This window comes from Musca autumnalis, unplaced genomic scaffold (assembly GCF_047663935.1).
Source record: "Musca autumnalis isolate F117 unplaced genomic scaffold, ASM4766393v1 scaffold_4, whole genome shotgun sequence".
Classification (NCBI taxonomy): domain Eukaryota; kingdom Metazoa; phylum Arthropoda; class Insecta; order Diptera; family Muscidae; genus Musca; species Musca autumnalis.
In genome coordinates, this window is record NW_027411977.1 from 72,287,542 (window position 1) to 72,307,347 (window position 19,806).

General features: G+C 36.2%; 1 protein-coding gene across 7 annotated transcripts in view; it reads left to right on the top strand.

The window, feature by feature from the left end:
• Fife (regulating synaptic membrane exocytosis protein fife) overlaps positions 1 to 19,806 on the top strand; it is a 402,960-nt gene that overhangs the window by 216,617 nt on the left and 166,537 nt on the right. For all 7 annotated transcript variants that reach the window (XM_073986964.1, XM_073986962.1, XM_073986961.1 and 4 more), the window contains exons 5-10: positions 693 to 804; positions 7,995 to 8,332; positions 8,854 to 9,102; positions 9,196 to 9,464; positions 9,742 to 9,984; positions 11,139 to 11,386. In XM_073986964.1, the coding sequence (XP_073843065.1) occupies positions 693 to 804; positions 7,995 to 8,332; positions 8,854 to 9,102; positions 9,196 to 9,464; positions 9,742 to 9,984; positions 11,139 to 11,386 (1,459 nt within the window). The remainder of the gene's footprint in view (positions 1 to 692; positions 805 to 7,994; positions 8,333 to 8,853; positions 9,103 to 9,195; positions 9,465 to 9,741; positions 9,985 to 11,138; positions 11,387 to 19,806) is intronic.

Genomic DNA, 19,806 nt, shown 5'->3' on the forward strand with positions numbered 1-19,806 from the left:
CGGGTATATTTTTTCTTTTTACAAACAAATTACGCACCACGCCCCTGGAGTTGATTGGACAAAAAACTTTTTGAAATGAAAACATGTTCGTCCGTTAGCTTTGCTGGACGACATATATGAATCCTCTTGAATTCTCTGTTCAAAATAGCTTTACATTGTAAACATTACAATGTTCACAATAAAATTCCGATGAACAAAAATGTGTGTATTCATGTTTTGCACGTTGGGTATTCACCAGTCACCTTGCCTTTGTTGTGAAACTGTGCTCCAAACCAAAGGCTGACGATTGCTTAATTCGTAGTTTAATTCAGCGCAACTTCGCGTTTCATGTTGAAATTTAAATAGCCAGACAATTTGAAGTTTAAGGCTATTTCTTGCATTTATTTTACAATTTCAAAAATCAAGATTTTTAATTTCGTTCACCACAATTTTGCTCCATCTGGATGGCCTTTCCGTGTTCCGCATTAATATGCCCTTTTAAAGGGGTTCATCAAGCCATGACCTAGCAATAACCATTATAATTGTGTTTTTCTAGGGAAATCCCATACTTAAATTTCTTATATATTATATTATTTTTTAAGTATGTATTTAATAATTTATCTTATTTACAATAATCTTTAAGACTGCCACAACAAACGTTTACTTTATATTCACACTTATGCACTTTCCATTCTATTGTTGTTATTTTTCAGATGGTTGCCACAGATGAGAATGCTTCCACACAAAATACACCCGACAGTGGAGGCACATTTGGAAAGCTAAAACAGACACTCTCATCATCACTGCTAACAGCTCAAGATAGAGGTAAGTGGTTTCTAGGTGATAGCCATTATTTACCCACACACTTAGACATATTAGTCCCATGACATAGGGATGATTTGGAGAAGGTGGAAATAGAAGTACAATAAAAATCACTGAGCCAACTTCTTTATTTTTTAAAGTGCCGAGTGCAGTCAAATGAATATGAGAGTGGGAAAATATATAAAAACTAGCGGACCCGGCGAACTTCGTATCGCTATTAAGGAATAAAATTTCATACAAAAACTCAATTTTCGATTTTTCCAATTTTCCGACTTTTCCAGAGAGATTTTCCAAAATTTTCTTCCGTAAAGACCTTCTCCTCGAAAATACGAATAACTGACAAAAAATTTTACAGAAATCGGCCTAGCCGTTCTCATTTTATGAATTACTATACATTTTTTACACCATTTTTATATATATAGATACTTAAAAGTATGGTTCGACGTAGACAGATTGATTCCTATACAATCTCACATATTTCCAACTCTACATATTCTCATTGTATATTTCCATAATTAAACGATTTGTTATTCAATTTTTTTAACAATTTTTTTACATTCAAAAAATATGTCTCTTATTCTCTTCCAATTTAACGAGAAATAAATTTAAAATTGAATAAAAGAAAATGCATTTGTAGCGCTAATGGAATTTCTTTTCCCATACCCTTTTTTATGGTCGGTGCGGTTAAAATGTGCAAAAATAATTTGTTGAAGTACCACCTTTTAGCTTGTGTAATACCATCCATGACTGACATACATTGTGGTCGTTCAGAGCCATTTTAGGCTGCACATGACATTCCATTTGTAAGCTTCAGTTTTTCAGTTTTTATTTTCTTCTTTTTGTGGTTTTATATATTTTCTAGCTCTGAGTATGTTCTTGTTGTCGTTGTTGTTGGTTTCTGCACAACCGCTGGATGAAGGCAACAGAGAGCCAGATATGCCAGCCAGTGTGGTTGCAATAAAACCACGTAATATGGAAATATATTACATTTATGGAGTACCTACTTTGCCCACTTCAACTGGAATGGGGGGTTTTTATGCGATGCATTATAGATAGATATAGTGTTTGAATGTTATGAACGTTTGAATATGCTATAGATTTTCAGGACAGGGATTTGTTGAGTATGCATGTAACATACGAATATATGGAAAAGGGAAACAATATATATTCTCTGCTATCTAAGTGATATCATACAGAAGATTTGAAGAGATGTTCTGTCTTTAGAATACATCAAGAGGTCTTTTGTCTACAGAATAATTTAAAAGGGATTCAGTCTATAGAAGACTTCAAGTGTTCTACTGTCTATAGAAAACTTTATGTGGTCTTCTGTATCAAAAAAAGTAAAATAAATAAAAAGTCTTCTGTTTATAGAAGACCGTAAGAGATCTCTATTCTCAGAAGACCTTAATACGGCTCGATATACATACAGGATACCTTAAGAAGTCTTCTGCCAATAGAAAACTGCAACAGGTTTTCAGCCTAAAGATGATCTCAAGAGGATTCTTTGTATAAAAGACCCTTTGTATAGAAGACAGAAGAAGGTCTTCTGTCTATAGAAGAATTCAAAAGTTATCCTGCCTATAGAAGAACTCAAGAGGTTTTCAGTCTATAGAAGAAATTAAGAGGTTCTGAAGAAGAACGAACCTATCTAGAGGAGATCTCAACGGTTTGCTGTCTACAGAACACCTCAATTTTATTTCTGTATGGATATGACCTCAATTTGGCTTCTGCCTATAGCAGAACTCAAGAGGCCTACAATTGTGTGTCTATGGAAATCGTCAATAAGGCTTCTGTCTATAGAAGACATCAAGACGTCTTTTGCGTATAGAAGACCAAAAGAGTTCTTCTGCCTATATACAAAAGACCTCATGAGGTATCCTGTATATTAACAACCGCAAGAACCCTCCTGTAGATAAACCACCTCAAGAGGCCTTCTGCCTATAGAGAACCTCAAGAGTTCTTCTGTCAGGGGATGATCTTAAAAGGGTTTTTTTCTACAGAAGAAATCGTTCTCTATAGAGGACATAAACAGGTCTTTCTGTCCATAGAAGTCCCCAAAAGGTTTTCCGTTCATAAAAGACCTCAAGGCGACTTCTGTCTATAAAAGACATCAAGAGTTCTTCTATCTTTAGAATACATCAAGAGTTATTTTGCCTATAGAAGACCTCAAGAGGTCTTCTGACTATAGAAGACATCAAGAGGTCTTCTGTCTAGAGAGGACCTCAAAATATGTTCGGTCTAGAGGGGATTTCAAGAGATCTTCTGTATATAGAAGACCTCAGGAGGTCTTCTTTCTATAGAATACCTCAGGGGCTCTTCTGTCTATAGAAGACAAAAGAGGTCTCATGTCTATAGAAGACCTCAAGATGTATTCTGTATATAGAAGCCCTCAAAATGTGTTCTGTCTACAGAGGACCTCAAGAGATCTTCTGTCTATAGAAAGCCTCAAGAGGTCTTCTGTCTATAGAAGACCTCAGCTTTTTGTCTGTAGAATACTTCAAGAGGTCTTCTGTCCATAGAAGACCTCAAGAGATATTCTCTCTATGGAAGACCTTAAGAGGTTTTCTGTGTATAGAAAACATCAAGAGGTCTTCTGTCTATAGAAGACCTCACGAGGTCTTATGTCTATAGAAGACCTCAAGAGGTTTTCTGTCTATAGAAAACCTCAAGAGTTCTTCTGCCTATAGAATATTTTAAGAGGTCTTCTGACCTCAAGAGGTCTTCTGTCTATGGAAGACCTCAGCTTTCTGTCTATAAAATACTTCAAGAGGTCTTCTATCCATAGAAGACCTCAAGAGGTCTTATGTCTATAGAAGACCTCAAGAGGTTTTCTGTCTATAGAAAACCTCAAGAGGTCTTCTGCCTATAGTATACTTCAAGAGGTCTTCTGCCTATAGTATACTTCAAGAGGTCTTCTGTATTACGTCTATAAAAGACCTCAAGAGCTTTCTGTCTATAGAAAACTTCAAGAGGTTTTCTGGCGATAGAATACCTCAAGAGGTCTTCTGTCTATAGAAGACCTCAAGAGGTCTTATGTCTATAGAAGACCTCAAGAGGTCTTATGTCTATAGAAGACCTCAAGAGGTCTTATGTCTATAGAAGACCTCAAGAGGTTTTCTGTCTATAGAATATTTTAAGAGGTCTTCTGTCTTACGTCTATAAAAGACCTCAAGAGCTTTCTGCCCATAGAATACTTCAAGAGGTCTTCTGTCTATAGAAGACCACAAGAGGGCTTCTGTCTATAGAAGACCTTAAGAGGTCTTCTGCCTATAGAATACCTCAAGAGGTCTTCTGCCTTCCGTCTATAGAAGACCTCAAGAGCTTTCTGTTTATAGAATATTTCAAGAGGTCTTATGGCGTTAGAATACCTCATGATGTCTTCTGGTTGCAGAAGACTTCAAGAGGTCTTCTTTCTATAGAATACATCAAGAGGTTTTCTGCCTATAGAAAACCTCAAGAGGTCTTCTGTCTATAGAAGACCTTAAGAGGTCTTCTGTCTATAGAAGGCCTTAAGAGGTCTTCTGCCTATAGAAGACCTCAAGAGGTCTTCTGTCTATAGAAGACCCGCAGAGCTTTCTGTTTACAGAATACTTCAAGAGGTCTTCTGTCTATGGAAAACCTCAAGAGGTCTTCTGACTATAGAAGACCTCAAGAGTTCTTCTGACTATAGAAGACCTCAAGAGGTCTTCTGTCTATAGAAGGCGTCAAGAAGGCTTCTGTCTTCTGTCTATAGAAGACATTAAGCCGTCTTTTACCTATATAGGAGCAAAAGAGTTCCCCTGTCTGTATATAAAAGACCACATGAGGTATCCTGTATATTAACAACCTCAAGGACTCTCCGGTAGATGAAACACCTCAAGAGGCCTTCTGCCTATAGAGAACCTCAAGAGTTCTTCTGTCAGGGGATAATCTCAAAAGGGTATTTTTCTACAGATGACCTTAAACAGGTCCTTCTGTCTATAGAAGGCCCCAAAAGGTTTTCCGTTCATAAAAGACCTCAAGAGTTATTGTGACTTTAAAATACATAGAGATTTTCTGTTTATAAAGGACCCCGAGAAATCTTCTGTCTTTGGAAGTCCTTAAGAGGTAATCGTTCTTCTTCTTCTGTCTTCAGAAGACATCAAGAGGTCTTTTGCCTATAGAAGACTTTAAGAGGTCTTCTGCCAATAGAAGACCTCAAGAGGTATTCTGTCTATTTAAGACCTCAAGGGGTCTTCTGCCTATAGAAGACCTCAAGAGGTCTTCTGTCTGTAGAAGACCTTAAGAGGCTTTCTGTTTATAGAATACTTCAAGAGGTCCTTGGTTTATACAAGACCTTAATATTTCTTCTTTCTATAGAAGACCCCAAGAGGTCTTCTGTCTATAAGAGACCTTAAGAGGTCTTCTGTCTATAGGAGACCTTAAGAGGTCTTCTGTCTTTAGGAGACCTATGGACGACCTTAATACGTCTTCTGTTTTTAGAAGACCTCAAGAGGTTTTATTTTTTTGGAAGAAGGGGTCTTCTGGCTATAGAAGGCCTCAAGAGGTCTTCTGGCTATAGAAGACATCAAAAGACCTTTGTCTATAGAAGACCTCAAGAGGTGTTGTGTCTATATAAAACATCAAGTGGTGTTCTGGCTACAGAATACTTCAAGAGGTCTTCTGGCTATAAAAGACCTCAAGAAAGAAGACCATAGAAAGAAGACCTCTTAAGGTCTTCCGTCTAGAGATAGTACCATGAGGTACTATAGAAGACCTAAAGAAGTCTTCTGTCTGTAAAAGAGCTCAAGGACTCCTCTTTCTATAGAAGTCTTTGTTCAAAGATCTTCCGTCTATAAAAAACCTCAAGTCATTTTCTGTCTTCAAACGGGTTCCTGTTCTTTTGTATATTGCAGACCTTGAGAGGTGTCTAGTCTGTTGAAGATCACAAGATATAGAAAGCTTAAAAGGTTCTCTGTCTAAAGAATACCATAAGAGGTTATCTTACTAAATAAGTCCTTTAAAGGTCTTGTGTCTATAGAAGACCTTAAGTGGTCTTCGCTCTATATAAGATTTTAAAAGGTCTTCTAAATAATGGCCAGTAAAAAATCTAAATCAAGACTTTCTGTCTGTAGAAGACGTCAAAAAGTCTTCTGGCTACAGAAGACTGTCTCTATATATGTCCTCAACAAGTTTTCAGTTTATGAAAGACCTTTTTGTCTATAGAAGACCTCGAGATATGTTCTGTCTTTAAGAGATCTTCCGACTTTATAATAGAGGTCTTCTTTCTACTGAAGATCTCAAAAGATCTTCTCTCTATTGAAGACCTCAGGATGTCTTCTCTCTATAGAAGACCTCAAGAGGGCTTCTGTCTATAGAAGACCTCAGGATGTATTCTGCCTATAGTAGAGCTCAAGAGGTGTCTGCGTATAGAATAGCTCAAGAGGTCAAGAGGTCTTCTGTCTATAGAAGACCTCAAGAGATCTTCTGTCTTTAACAGATCTTCTGACTTTATAAGACCTCCAGAGATCTTATGTATACAGAAGATCTTAAGACGTCTCTCTATAGAAGACTGCAGAAATTTTCTGTCTATAAGATACTTTTTTTCTGAAAATGTATTTACATTTATATACATATGTACCTAAATAATACATCATCCGATGTCCCATTTATCTCTTTAAACACCTATGTTCTATATACATATCGCTCATTTACTCAAAGAGTGGCATAACTCAAAAAATGCGTTTTCTGAGTTAGCAACTTCTGTCTTTTCTACGACTTCCACTTTATCTTGTGTCAATCTGATATCTCTAAAACTCGACGTGTTACAGCTCATTTACTACGAGTTTCGCATAATTCAACACAAAATTTTTTTGAGATTATGAAGCACTAAAACACTTCGAATCATGCTGGATCTTGCACAGAAGTTTAGCACTGATATCTGGGTAGCTGTTTGCAAAATGTTGTCCAAGTAGTTATTTTAGTTTTTTTTTAATAATCTTTTTATACCCTCCACCATAGGATGGGGGTATATTAAGTTTGTCACTACGTTTGTAACTACTCGAAATAATCATTGTAGACCCCACAAAGTATATATATTCTTGATCAGCGTGCAATTCTACGTCGATATAGCCATGTCCGTCCGTCTGTCCGTCTGTCCGTCTGTCCGTCTGTGGAAATCACTCTAGCGTCCGAACGGATTGACGTAGGTTGATGAAATTTTGGGAAAATATGTTATATTTACGTAGGACTTTTGGTATTGAAAGCGGGATATGTAGGTCCACGCTTTCGTATAGCCCCCATACAAAATGACGCGTGACGCGTCGTCGTTTTAAGGAATTTTTAAGATATTTGGCCCATTTTACCACCGAATTGGTTGTAATTTGCTACTTTGTGTCTCCAGAGGCCAAAAAATATTCCTACCAAAGTTGGGTTATATAGGTCCACGTTTTGGTATAGCCCCCATATAAGGCCCCATATAAAGTACGCGTCATTTTAATATATTTTGAATGTATTAGACCCATTTGACCACAGAATTGGTTGTAATTTGGTATTTTGTGTCTTCAGAGGCCAGAAAACATTCCTACCAAAGTTGGGTTATATAGGTCCACGTTTTGGTATAGCCCCCACATAAGGCCCCTTATAAAGTACGCGTCATTTTAATATATTTTGTATGTATTAGACCCATTTGACCAAAGAATCGGTTGTAACTTTATATTTTGTGTTTCCAGAGGCCAAAAAACATTTCAACCGTTAAATGTTTATATAGGTCAACGTGTTGATATAGCCCCCATAATACAATATCGCCCGATTTTCGATATTTTGAACGTTTTAGGCTCATTATCTCACCGAGATGCCTGAAATTTGGTATTTATTCTTCTTCAGGCGTATAAAACTTTCCCCCAGAAATTTGTAGGTATAGGTCCACGCCATCATATAGCCCCCATAGAACGGTACCTTCCGAATTTCGGTATTTTGAAGGTTGTGGCCACATTAATCCACCGAAATGGCTGAAATTTGTGGTGGAGGGTATAAAAAGTTCGGCCCGACCGAACTTAACGCTTTTCTTACTTGTTTTAAGTTGGGAAGTCAAATTTCAATCGCAAACTTATAACGCGTTTTTCTTAAAACTTGATTTTTTGAGATGTGTCACTCTTTGAGTAAATGAGCGATATGTATGTAGTGCATAACCTTTCTAATACCAAAAACTGATTTCTTATTTTATTTTATTGCAGTTAATAAAATGTCTCCACGTCCTTCGCTAATACCAACAGATGCCGATGGAACTTATGGCAGTTATCAGCAGCAACAGGATTCATTGGCAAATCAAAATAACAATAACAACAATAATTCCACAATGACGACATCAACAACAACAACTAGTGGCAGCGGCAGCAGTGCGACAACAAATTCCTCCAAACAAAATACAGAACCTGGCCGTCGGGCGGGAGCATGTCGAGTCTGTTTGAAATCATTTAAACCGGATGATTTCCATAAGACGTGTTTCGAATGTCAACAGCGAGTGTGTGAAGATTGTGCCAGCTATAGTAAATTGGAAGAGAATGAGGATGCGGTAGGTTCATTAAAAAAAAAAAAAATTGTCAAACAGACATCAATATACATATTTGTAACATGGAGGCGTTATTTGGCATGATAATGTGGTGTTTACAAGCGCAATTTTAATAAACGGTTTCTTTTGCTCTTCAGGCAACCAGTAGACAATGGGAAAAGTAAAGATTTTATATGATCTTATTATTAAACAAATTAGAAGATGGGATAGTATTTATGAAACATCTATGATGATGATATGAGCAAGTAACCGCCTAAACGAATTTCAACTTAAATTTCAATACACTCAGATCGAATTTGTGAAATTTGCCTTTTGACATCTTCTTCGTGTTAGACGCAAACAAAATGTAATCAATAATCCTTTTGTCATTAAACACGCCATTATTGTACATATACATACGTACATACATACACATATATGTACATACATATGTATGTTTATACATATGTACATCTATTCTTAGAAATTCTATCTCTCTCTTGTGTGTTGTATTTTTGTTTCTTCATTTCATTTTCTTCTTCTAGAATATGTGGCGTTGCAGTGTGTGTCGACGGAAAATGGCATCACGGGTGTGTATGCCACAGGCTTCTACAGATTCAAGCCTAGATGTTCCCGTATTGGAAGCATTACAGAGACGTCATTCAGATGCCAAACTGGGATCAAGTACACAAACATTGGCACCGGCAAATGGTGCAGCATTGGCACCACCTCGCAGTCCAGAACTGCGTAGACATTCGGATGTATCACCTGCGTCATTAAAAGAACTGGAGCGGGTAAAAGTGACAATATAAAAAGAAAATGAACAATTGATTAAAGAAATGTCAATGTTTTCTATGTTTGTTTTTGTTCTTTCACTCCATATATAGCAACTGAAAGGTAATAAAACACCTGGTGGAGATGGTGATTGGCGTAAGGGTGGCCATAGTATGGCACCCAGCCGTTCCAATAGCCCACCAAGGCAAGAAGAATTAAGTTTTGGACCACCATTATCACGTATGGCTTCCAGGCGAGGTTCCAGAATTGGCCGCCAGCACAGCTATGATGATGAGGCAACAGTGGCCAGCTCAGGTGGTGGTGTAGGAGCTGGAGGTCTGGGAGCAGATATGGGTTTAGGCATACCAGCTATGCCTAGAAGGTAACATTATGTGAAAAGGATGCATGTATATTAGAGTGACCCAAAAAAGGGGGGCCTTTTCCATTTTATCCAAAAACCTTATGAATAAAAATTTATTTCACCAAAATTCTCTAAATGCCACAATTATGGTCCGTCCGATCGATGAAAACATTTTACCAGTTCATTATTGTGGCTAAAAAATGAATTCTACAAAAAATCCGATTTTCAAAAATTTTTATATTTTTAATTTTTTTTTTTTTTTGTTTACTCTAATTTATATATTGTTTTTGTTTTGCAGAAAATCAGCCTATGATGTCTTTGCCCCTGGTATTTTACAAGCAGCTGCACAGTCGGCCCAACGTACCCCTGCCGATATTTCAATGACCCCCCAAATAGCATTACCCGGCTCTCGGCGACCATCATTTCGAGTACCCCACCCATCGGAAGATTTGAATAATGATGAATCTCCCAGTCCCGACAAAGGAAGCCCAGTATTAACAGTTGATGAGGACAGACGCATGCGTCGAAGGGGATCACAATTGTAAGTCAATAGTTTTGGATGTAAAATATTTTTGGCTTAAATTCAAAAGTTAAGATGCGCGGAATTTCTCAAATTTTCGGTAAGAGGTAAAAGGTGCCCACTAGACTGGTTTTAACTCAAAGGGAAAAAATCGATGTCGGATTTTTTATGCGGCACCCCTAAAGTGTTTAGTTTTGTTAGATTTTAAGATTGCCAAAGTTTGAGCACAATCGGAATATGTTAAAACGTACCATTGGAGCCTCGAAGTTTCCATAGCAATTTGTATGGGGTCAAAGGTGAATTTTCACATAATCGCTCCACACACCACATTTTTTGTCCAATCGATGCAAAAATTTTACCAGTTCTTTCTTGTGACTAAAAAACTAATCCTACAAAAAATTATAAAATCGGATCTGATTTTAATATTAGCTATATAAAGAAACTAAAAATTTTAGGGGGACGACGCGTAAAAAATCCTACATTGATTTTTTAAAACCACTCTAGTGTCCACTAGCCTCACCTTTCTTTCCAATAAACTGAGAATTGCCGCAAAAAAATTGTCTACTGTAATCATTACCTTAAACCTTTCTTCTTCATGGAAACTCTGGGTAGCATCTTGTCATTTACAAACGATCTTTAATAGGGACTAATAGTTGGTTTCTCTAAAACGATTCGTATTCAAATTCGTTCGAATCGCTACACATTCTTGCTCGATATTTTATGGATTATATCGACGCCTCCAAACAATAGTATGCTAAGTCGACTTAGCATGTTTTCAAGTTCTTTACATTTTTATATTTAACGTCCTTTAACTTAAATTCTGTCAAATTTTGGTAATGATCGGACAATCCGAACAGAAGTTATAAACAAATATTTACTTAGCATAGTACTGAAGGTCAAAAAAATTTCCAAACTTTCAAAACTCGCTTTTCAGAATAAGCAAACTATTATTTGGAGGTGTCGAACGTCCTTTAACTTAAATTCTGTCTAATTTTGGTAATGATCGGACAATCCGAACAGAAGTTATAAACAAATATTGACTTAGCATAGTACTGAAGTTCAAAAAAATTTCCAAACTTTGAGAGCTTCTCTTGCAAAACTCACTTTTTAGACTTAGCATACTATTATTTGGAGGTGTCGATATTTGGCCTGATTTTATTGTTTTTTGCTTTCAGACCCGATTTAGCAGCATTACAATCACGTGGTGCCATACCTGGAGCCACAATAGCACCATCATCTATACCACCACCTTTGGCAGCGTTTACGGGTCCCAATCTCGAAGATCTAGAAGCACCAAGAAGACAGACATCCATGGATGGAGAAGCTATTAAAATTGTTATACATGACGTAGATTCCGGACCAATTTGTTCATCGAAAAGACGTATCATATTAAGGAGAGATCCCTCGGATATAGCGCATCGCAGTGAGTAATTTTAGATTTTTAAATTTATCGCGTTAGAAGAAAACAACTAAGAAAGGGTTAAGTTCGGTTGGGGGGAACTTTTTATACCCTCGACCATGAAGTAATATGAACTAAAGTGAAATAAATGGGAAGTTTTCTGACCAACTGGGAATCCTTATTACAAATTACAGCAAACTTGACTCGAACATGTAGATTAAAACTTGAACATACCTGAAATCGGGCGGCACACCGCGGTGTGAAATCGAGAGGTACTGCTACACTTGAGCATATGTCCACAATTTTTGGTGCAGTCGTTTTTGGCCAATTTAGACCGAAAATAATTCACCATCCTACCGCAAAAGCGCTCTTGGGGCGTCCGTATTACCCAAATATATTATGACCCAAATAGGGTTTAAAACACAAGACGGCGATTAATTTTACAATAAATTGATTTTCATGATTTGTTTGGCCTTTGTTTTCAAAATACAACACACACACAAAACTTAGTCTTGTGCCAGACTATGAAAATTTTCATGAAAATGTCTTTACTAATCTAACGTTTGCCTTGGCTTTTGGCGTTCTTTTGCTGCGATTAAATAGGATGTAGTCTCCGAGTACGGCATTCACGACGTAGACATTCTATCGAATTTTAAACCCATGTTTTGTTTGTAGTCGGAATCAGGAAGATAGGGAGCCTAATTTCAACCGTCCATGTGGTGAACAGTGTGGCAGTGAATTTAACGCTGGATATTTACATAGTCCACAAATGGAAGAACTGCACTAAATTACCAACCCGCATGCATTTGAGAAGGATACAAATTAAACAGTTCCGGAGATATCGCCCCACCTCACAATGGTCCCACTATAAATGTACCCTCAGATTTTCGGCATTTTGACAATTTTAGCGAAATTTTCCAACTGATTTGGCTGTAATTTGCATTTTGAGTTCTGAGTGAACCAAACACCTCCATACAAAAAATGCTCAATATCGGTCTACGTATAGGTATAGCCCCCATATAAACGTACCTCCCGATTTTCGAAATTTTGACGATTTTACCCACATTTTCCAACCGATTTGGCTGTAATTTTGCATTTTGAGTTCTGAGTGAGCAAAATACCTCCTTGCAAAAAATGTTCAGTATAGCTCCCATATAAACGTACTTTGCGATTTGCGGAATTTTGACGATTTTACAGGAGTGGTATAAGAGGAATAACTTAGCGGGTGGCAGATGGGGCAGCTGGACTTTTTTTAATCGTAAACAAGAGACTATCCCCTGTATTTAAAAAAATAGCGAGACTCACAAATGCTCACAACATTAGTAAAACTCAACATAAATTAATAGTAATTATATTAAAAATAGCAAAAAATTCATTTATAAAGAAATTATTTTTAATGAAGTTAGAAAACGAATTATGAATTTGTTTTTTTTTTCGTAAAAACATTGTCAATGTCATCACCTATAATACCCCGTTTATATATATCCGGATTTAACAAACCGACTGGGTTTTAAATGTCAATTCCATTGCTTATATTTCAAACAAATCCTGATAAAGAAGGATAACCCTGCAAAAAGCTCTAATATAAACAGCATATAAGTTTCATTTTGAAAATTGCACATTTACCTATCCAATTTTTTAAAATTTCACTCATAACCTACGAATGCTTTGCGGATGTATATTTTTGTTTTTAAGGCCTCACATACAAATCACAACATCTTCGACTTAACTTGGCATATAACCGCTGTAAATTTACAAAAATAATGCTGGATTTTAAAAATTTGTTATGTTTAGAGAATATTTATTTCAATCGCAATCAAATTTGTCGCCATAAAATTTTCGATTTTTGTCCACGGGCGGAACCACTGTGCACCTTGGGGAACTCCCTGTTTCACCCTTTCGATTTTAGAATTCCAGAAATGACTAACGTCCTCTAGATACTTGCTTTTGACGTCAGGAGGTAGATCGGCCTGTATGATTCGCCTTAGGTGGCAGCCTTGCCCGACTTCAGTAGCCGGACCACCCTGCCAACTTTTCAGGCTTTTAGTATAATATGGGTGACACTATAGGTTTAGAGCATTTTGTCAACGCATCGTATATTGCGGTGGTACCTTCTCAGACGGTAGAGCTCTTATACGACGCAGCACATTCCTCTTCGCCCTATTACCTCTTCGGATCTGTCACTGCAACGCCATTGAAATTAATAACAGTCCTATCATCCTTCTTTCCCGTAGTAGAGGTGATTTAACCGTTGCCCACACTTTATTTAATCCTGTACCAATGTTGCATTGCTTCGGGTTGGTCTAGTCAACTTTTTTCGCATATGCTTGCCTACTACCCTATTGACTTTAAGAGCAAGTTCCCCAACTTTTGGGACCATCTGCTGGGACATTTGGTCCCGGAAAATTCTATCAGCTATCGGAGGATCAGAGGAAATAGGCAGCTCTCTGAAGCGGTGATTGTAAATTCTCTGAACCCTTGCCAATCAGCTTTACCATGGTTCGTACCTTTATGAAGTATATTGGTCTGTTAACGGAGACGGTGATAGAAAGATGGTCAGAGTCAACGTTACCAGGACTGGTCATTTATCAAAGCGAACTAGTATCAGGCATATGACGCAGGGCACAACTATACATCGGCGCACTGTGGTTCCGCCCGTGGACAAAAATCGAAAAATGTATGACGTCAAATTAGATTGCAATTGAAATAAATATTTTCTAAACACATTAAATTGTTAATATCCAGTATTATTTTTCCCAATTTACAGCAGTGATATGCCAAGTTAGGTCGAAGGATTTGAGATTTGTATGTGGTGCCTTAAAAACGTAAAATAGATCCGCAAAGCATTCGAAGCTTATAAGTGAAATTGTAAAAAATTGGAGAGATAAATGTACAATTTTCAAAAACACACAAATATTTGATAGCATTGACAATATTCTTGCGAAGAAACAAATTCATATTCGTTTTCTAACTTCCTTAAAAATAAATTCTTTGTAAATCACTTTTTGTGCTATTTTTAATATCATTACTATAAATTTATGTTGAGTTTTACTAATGAAGGCCCTGTAAGGGCAAGCCCGTATTTTTTTAAATACATGGGAAAGTCTCTAGTTTACGATAAAAAGAAATCCAGCTGCCCCTACCTGCCACCCTGTCAGTTATTCCCATTATACCACGCATGCCCCGCCTGTAAAAGCACGCATCTCTGTATGTAAAAATGGAATGTACGAGTACGAACATAGTTCTCAGCAAACAACAAAATTCGAAATTAATATATTTCACATCATATGTTTTCAAAATTTATTATAACATGGCATTTCAACATTGTTAATCAAAATTATAACGGTACTCGCCAAAGCAAAGTAGAAGAATTTGATGTTTGCATATGATCAGGTGGAGACTTAAAAAACGTAATTAGTTCTAGATAAATAAGTAAAACCTAAAGTTTTAATTTATTTTTTCTAAAATGGAGGTTGTTTTAAAAGGTATTTTAACAAGTTTTGAAACAACTATGTGTGAATCTGTGCCGCTATTGAGTAGTAACTAATATATAATGAATGCATGCTTAATTTCTATTGTGTTGTGAAACTTGCATATATTTTTGTTTTGATATTTTATAATTCGTGTTATTTTTCTCTGCACTTTCATCCAGGAGGTATTTTGTTCACTAAGAAGTGAAAATACAAAATTACAGCAAAATCGGTTCGAAAATTTGGCTTAAATAGTTCAAAATACCGAAAATCGGACGGTACCTTTATATGGGGTCTATAGCTAAACGTGGATCTATATTGAACATTTTTTGCAAGGAGGTAGTTGGTCCACTGGGAAGTCAAAATGCAAAATTATTGTTGTTTAAATCGGTAAAACTAATCAAAAACTAAATTTAAAGGCTACTCAATAAAAATTTACAGAGTTATAGCAAAATCGGGGAAAGATATATATGGGGGCTATATCCAAATCTGAACCGATATGGACCAAAGTTGGAATTTTTCATTCCTATGCAGTCAAAAGTAATTGTACAAAAATTCGTCAATCTAGGTCAACTCCCTCTATTTTTGTCCAAGTTTACAAAGAAGCGGCACCACTGTGCGGCGGTATGTTCCCACGCTTTACTGTTACCCACATGCTTTCCATGAATGGGCAACAAGAGTCAAGCTCAAGCAATATAGGTCAGACTGGTCTATAAAGAAGGCAAGTAATCCTCCTCCGTTTCTTGTACGATCTGTAAGCTACAGATGACGGTGAGCTTTGTTTCCAGGATAGCGGTGACTTTAATGTTTCTCCGACTCATAAAATTTACAATTAAAATGCATTTTCGGTGCTCTGTACAACAACAACAAAAGTATAATTATGAAAGTAGAAAATCCCATCTTTACAATGATGCAAAGTAGGTTGGCGTAGGTGGCTAAATAAGGTAGATATCGCAATAGTCGGTAATACATCCTATTTTTTAATTTTTTGTAATCACGCTACACGCCCCAATTTTGATTGGATCGTTACGACATTTTGGGTGTTAATGGGGGTCCCACAGAGGAAAAAACCTATTGATTTTGGTAATGGTCGGATATTATTCAGGGGTCGGAATGTGAAAAAAAGTTATTTCGAGAAAAGGCCAACATTTTATTTCAAAGCGAATATCTCTCTTCTATAAGAGGTATATCGAAAGCAAAAGAGGTATAAACGAAAGCAAGGAAAGTAGAAAATATCACCTTTACAACGATGTGAAGTAGTCAAAAGCTTACGCACTGGGGTAGTGGTGTAGGGTATCACATAGCCGGCCTCGACCCGACTATAGCCTTGGCTCACTTGTTTTATTTGAGTTGTACTGACGATGCACTTAAATGCGTTTTAACAAAATTGACCTGTATTAATGAAGACATCCAGATCAAAAGCGCTAAGCTATCCCAATTTTAATATTTTGAATTTTACCAGTCAAAAGCTTATGCACAGGGATAGAGGTGTAGGGTATCACATAGTCGCACCAACCCGACTATAGCCTTGGCTCACTTGTTTTTTACCAATGGCTGGAACTACGGTAGCGGTCCTCCGAAGTGCACTCATTGACTACATCTCGCCGATGTTAACATGTGGTGGGTGCAGATCTGGCAAACGGAACGGATACTTTGCCCGGTCTTTAGGGATATATTGCCTCTCCCAAGTGAGATGACGGTAACTGGTCGAAGATTCTTTTGAGTCAATCTGGTGCATAAGTGGCCGTCGTGGAAATGTTCAAAAATGTTTTCGGAGCAGCATTGGAACAGTATTACGAAGTGCAAAGTTTAGCGAAAATTTTGAACTTTTGTGGTGGAAGTCCCTATTGGTGGCCACCAGGAAGTACCTTGTAAGCAGCTCAGGCTGCTTGAGACCACCTACGAAATTAAATTTGTTTGTACCCTTAGCCTTTAGATTTAAAAGGCTATACACCATTTTCAGATATAATTCGAATCATTTTAGTTGTAATTCTAGAATTCCATTTGTAATTCGTAACATTTTATTTGCAATTCGAGAGTTAAATTTAAAATTCGTAACTTTCAAATTGTAATTCGAATTATTCCATTTGTAATTCGAAATTATCCATTTGTAATTCGAATTATTTCATTTGAAATTCGAATAGTTCTATTTGCAATTCGAATTATTTTATTTGTAACTGGAATTATTCTATTTGTAATTCGAATTATTCCATTTGTAATTTGAATTATTATATTTGTAATTCGACACAGTGTTGGAGAACAAATCGTTAATTAATTCCATTTAAATTTATCATTTGTTAATTTTCCCACAAAATTACATGTTTCATAATTTTCCCCTTAAATTATAATGTTCCCCACATATGTATTATATTTCTATGACTGGCATCCCTAATTCCTTGTTATGACTAATATTTTGCCCATTCCCTTTTTAATCGTGTCCGTCGATTTCAAGGGCATCATATGTGCGTATGTACATACCAACAGTGGTTGGTTGTACTTTGATCTTCTTCAACTACTTACTGTCTCTGTTGCGTTGCATTCTTGTTGTTGTTGATGACGCTTGCATTTTATTTCTAATGCTTGTATGTACATCAATCAACAAATCAGCGATTATTTACATCACAGTGGTAGCGACGCAAGCAGAGAAAATATGTAAAGAAGAATATTCTGCTTTATTATAATTATGTTATTATGCTTTTTTCTTATTGTCAGTTACGAACTTTCTGCCTTGCTGCAATCGTATCGATCGTCAACAGAGGAGGAAGCCAGTCGGCTAAAAATCGGCGGCGCGCCGCCGCCGCTGGTTTTCTTCGAGTCGAGCCGCCGCCGATTTTGTCGGCTCAAATCGGCTAAAAATCGCCAGTCGTCAAATCGGTACAAACGGCGCGCGCCGATAATTTTCAGCAAAAATCCATGAAATTTCGCGATATACATAGTCCCGGTCCACACTAGACTGATTTCATTAAAAAATTTCATGAAATTAGGTGTTCTTAAATCGAATTACCCACTGCAGCAATTTTATGATTTTGCTTTACTATGGAGGTCGATCTAGAGACGCATAATTTCATGCAATTTTTTCATTGAAATTCATTCTAGTGTGTACCGGGACTACTTTTTTAACTACATGTTAACTAAGCTGAAATTTAGCCGCGAGTCGGTACATAAGTCGGCGCGCCGCCGCCGATTGTCTTGCACAGACGTGAGCGAGCGAGCCGAAAAAATCGGTCGGCTTCGTTGTCTGATCGTCAATACTGAAGTTTTATTACTGCCGCGCTGCATATAAATCAACCTAAATCGTTTTTTCCTTTAATAATTAAAACTAACTTAAATTGAATTTATTCTAATTAAGTTTAGGATATTAATAATAAATTAAATAAATTAATGTTAATATTGTGACCCAACGGGAGTATATTATTAACAAATTATATTTAATTATAATTTGAACAATCAATAAAATTACCCCCAAACAATTTGTACATTTTTTAAGAAGAAAAACTTCTGTGTTTTATTTTGCTACGGCTCGAACTGCCTATTTCTCCTACACACAGTTTATTTATATTTCGAAAAACCAAATATAAAACCAATGGAACCAACATGTTCGTAATTTTTCTAGTTTCAAATGGAATAATTCGAATTACAAATAAAACCATACGAATTACAAATGAAATGATTCAAATTACAAATGAAAGAATTCGAATTACAAATAGAATAATTCGAACTACAAATAGAATAATTCGAATTACCAATAAAACAATTCGAGTTACAAATAAAATAATTCGAATTAAAAATAAAATAATTCGAATTACAAATAAAATAATTCGAATTACAAATAAAATAATTCAAATAATTCAAATGGATAAATTCGAATTACAAATGGAATAATTTGAATTTCAATTTGAAAGTTACGAATTATAAATGGAATTCTCGAATTGTAAATTAAATGTTACGAATCGCAAATGGAATTCTCGAATTACAACTATAACGATGCGAATTATATCTGAAAAAAGGTGTATTACAATGGAATAATTTGAATGTCAAATGGAAAAATATGAATTACAAATGGAATAATTCGAATTATAAATGGAATAATTCGAATTGCAAATGGATTTCCCAAATAACAATTGTATTGTTTGGAATTACAAAGGGATTCGAGCTAACTTTTGCACTTCGTAATAGTTTGCGCAAACTTAGTTTAAGTTCGGTACTAGAGTTGTACAATCTAGTTCATTTGAATGATCTAGTTCAATAGCTCAGCTCTTTTAACTGAACTAGTTCAGTAATCTAGTTCATAGTTCACTATCCAGTTCAATCATTCGGATCAGAATCGTTCACGAGCTCTTAATCGTTCTCTTGATGAAAACACATACATACATACATCAAATATGAACAAACATTAGAATAGTATAATTAAACTACAAAAATATTACATTTAGATATTTTCGAAAAAAATGCAATTACAATTTCATTTAAGTGGCTGGCAAAAAAATCTTACGTTGTGTGTTTGTAGAAATTATCACTGTATGTATGTTTCTTTTTGTTTTTTCCTTTTTTCTATCCAAAGGCATATTGAATAAGGTAATGGATTCGATAAATTGGGATACGATGTGTTTAAACTGCTCTTAAAATTTATTTTTATTACAATAGGGGATGACACTTCACATTGATCCAAAACATAAACAAAACTTATTACATTACGAAGGCGTCACTTAGCACAGAGGACGGCGTCACTTTATGTGAATGACAGGCTGAACTAGATTGTGAATTGTTCGTTCGTTGATCGTTCTTTGTGGATCTTTCGGTCGGCGCTCAGTGAGCTATTGAACTATAATGAACTATATCGACTGATCTAGTTCATACGCTCTTTTCAATGAATCGTTCAATTGAACTAGTTCGTTCATGAACTATACAACTCTATTCGGTACAATCCTTCGGATACCTCCCCAAAAAAAGTTAAATATTTTTCTGATTTTTCAA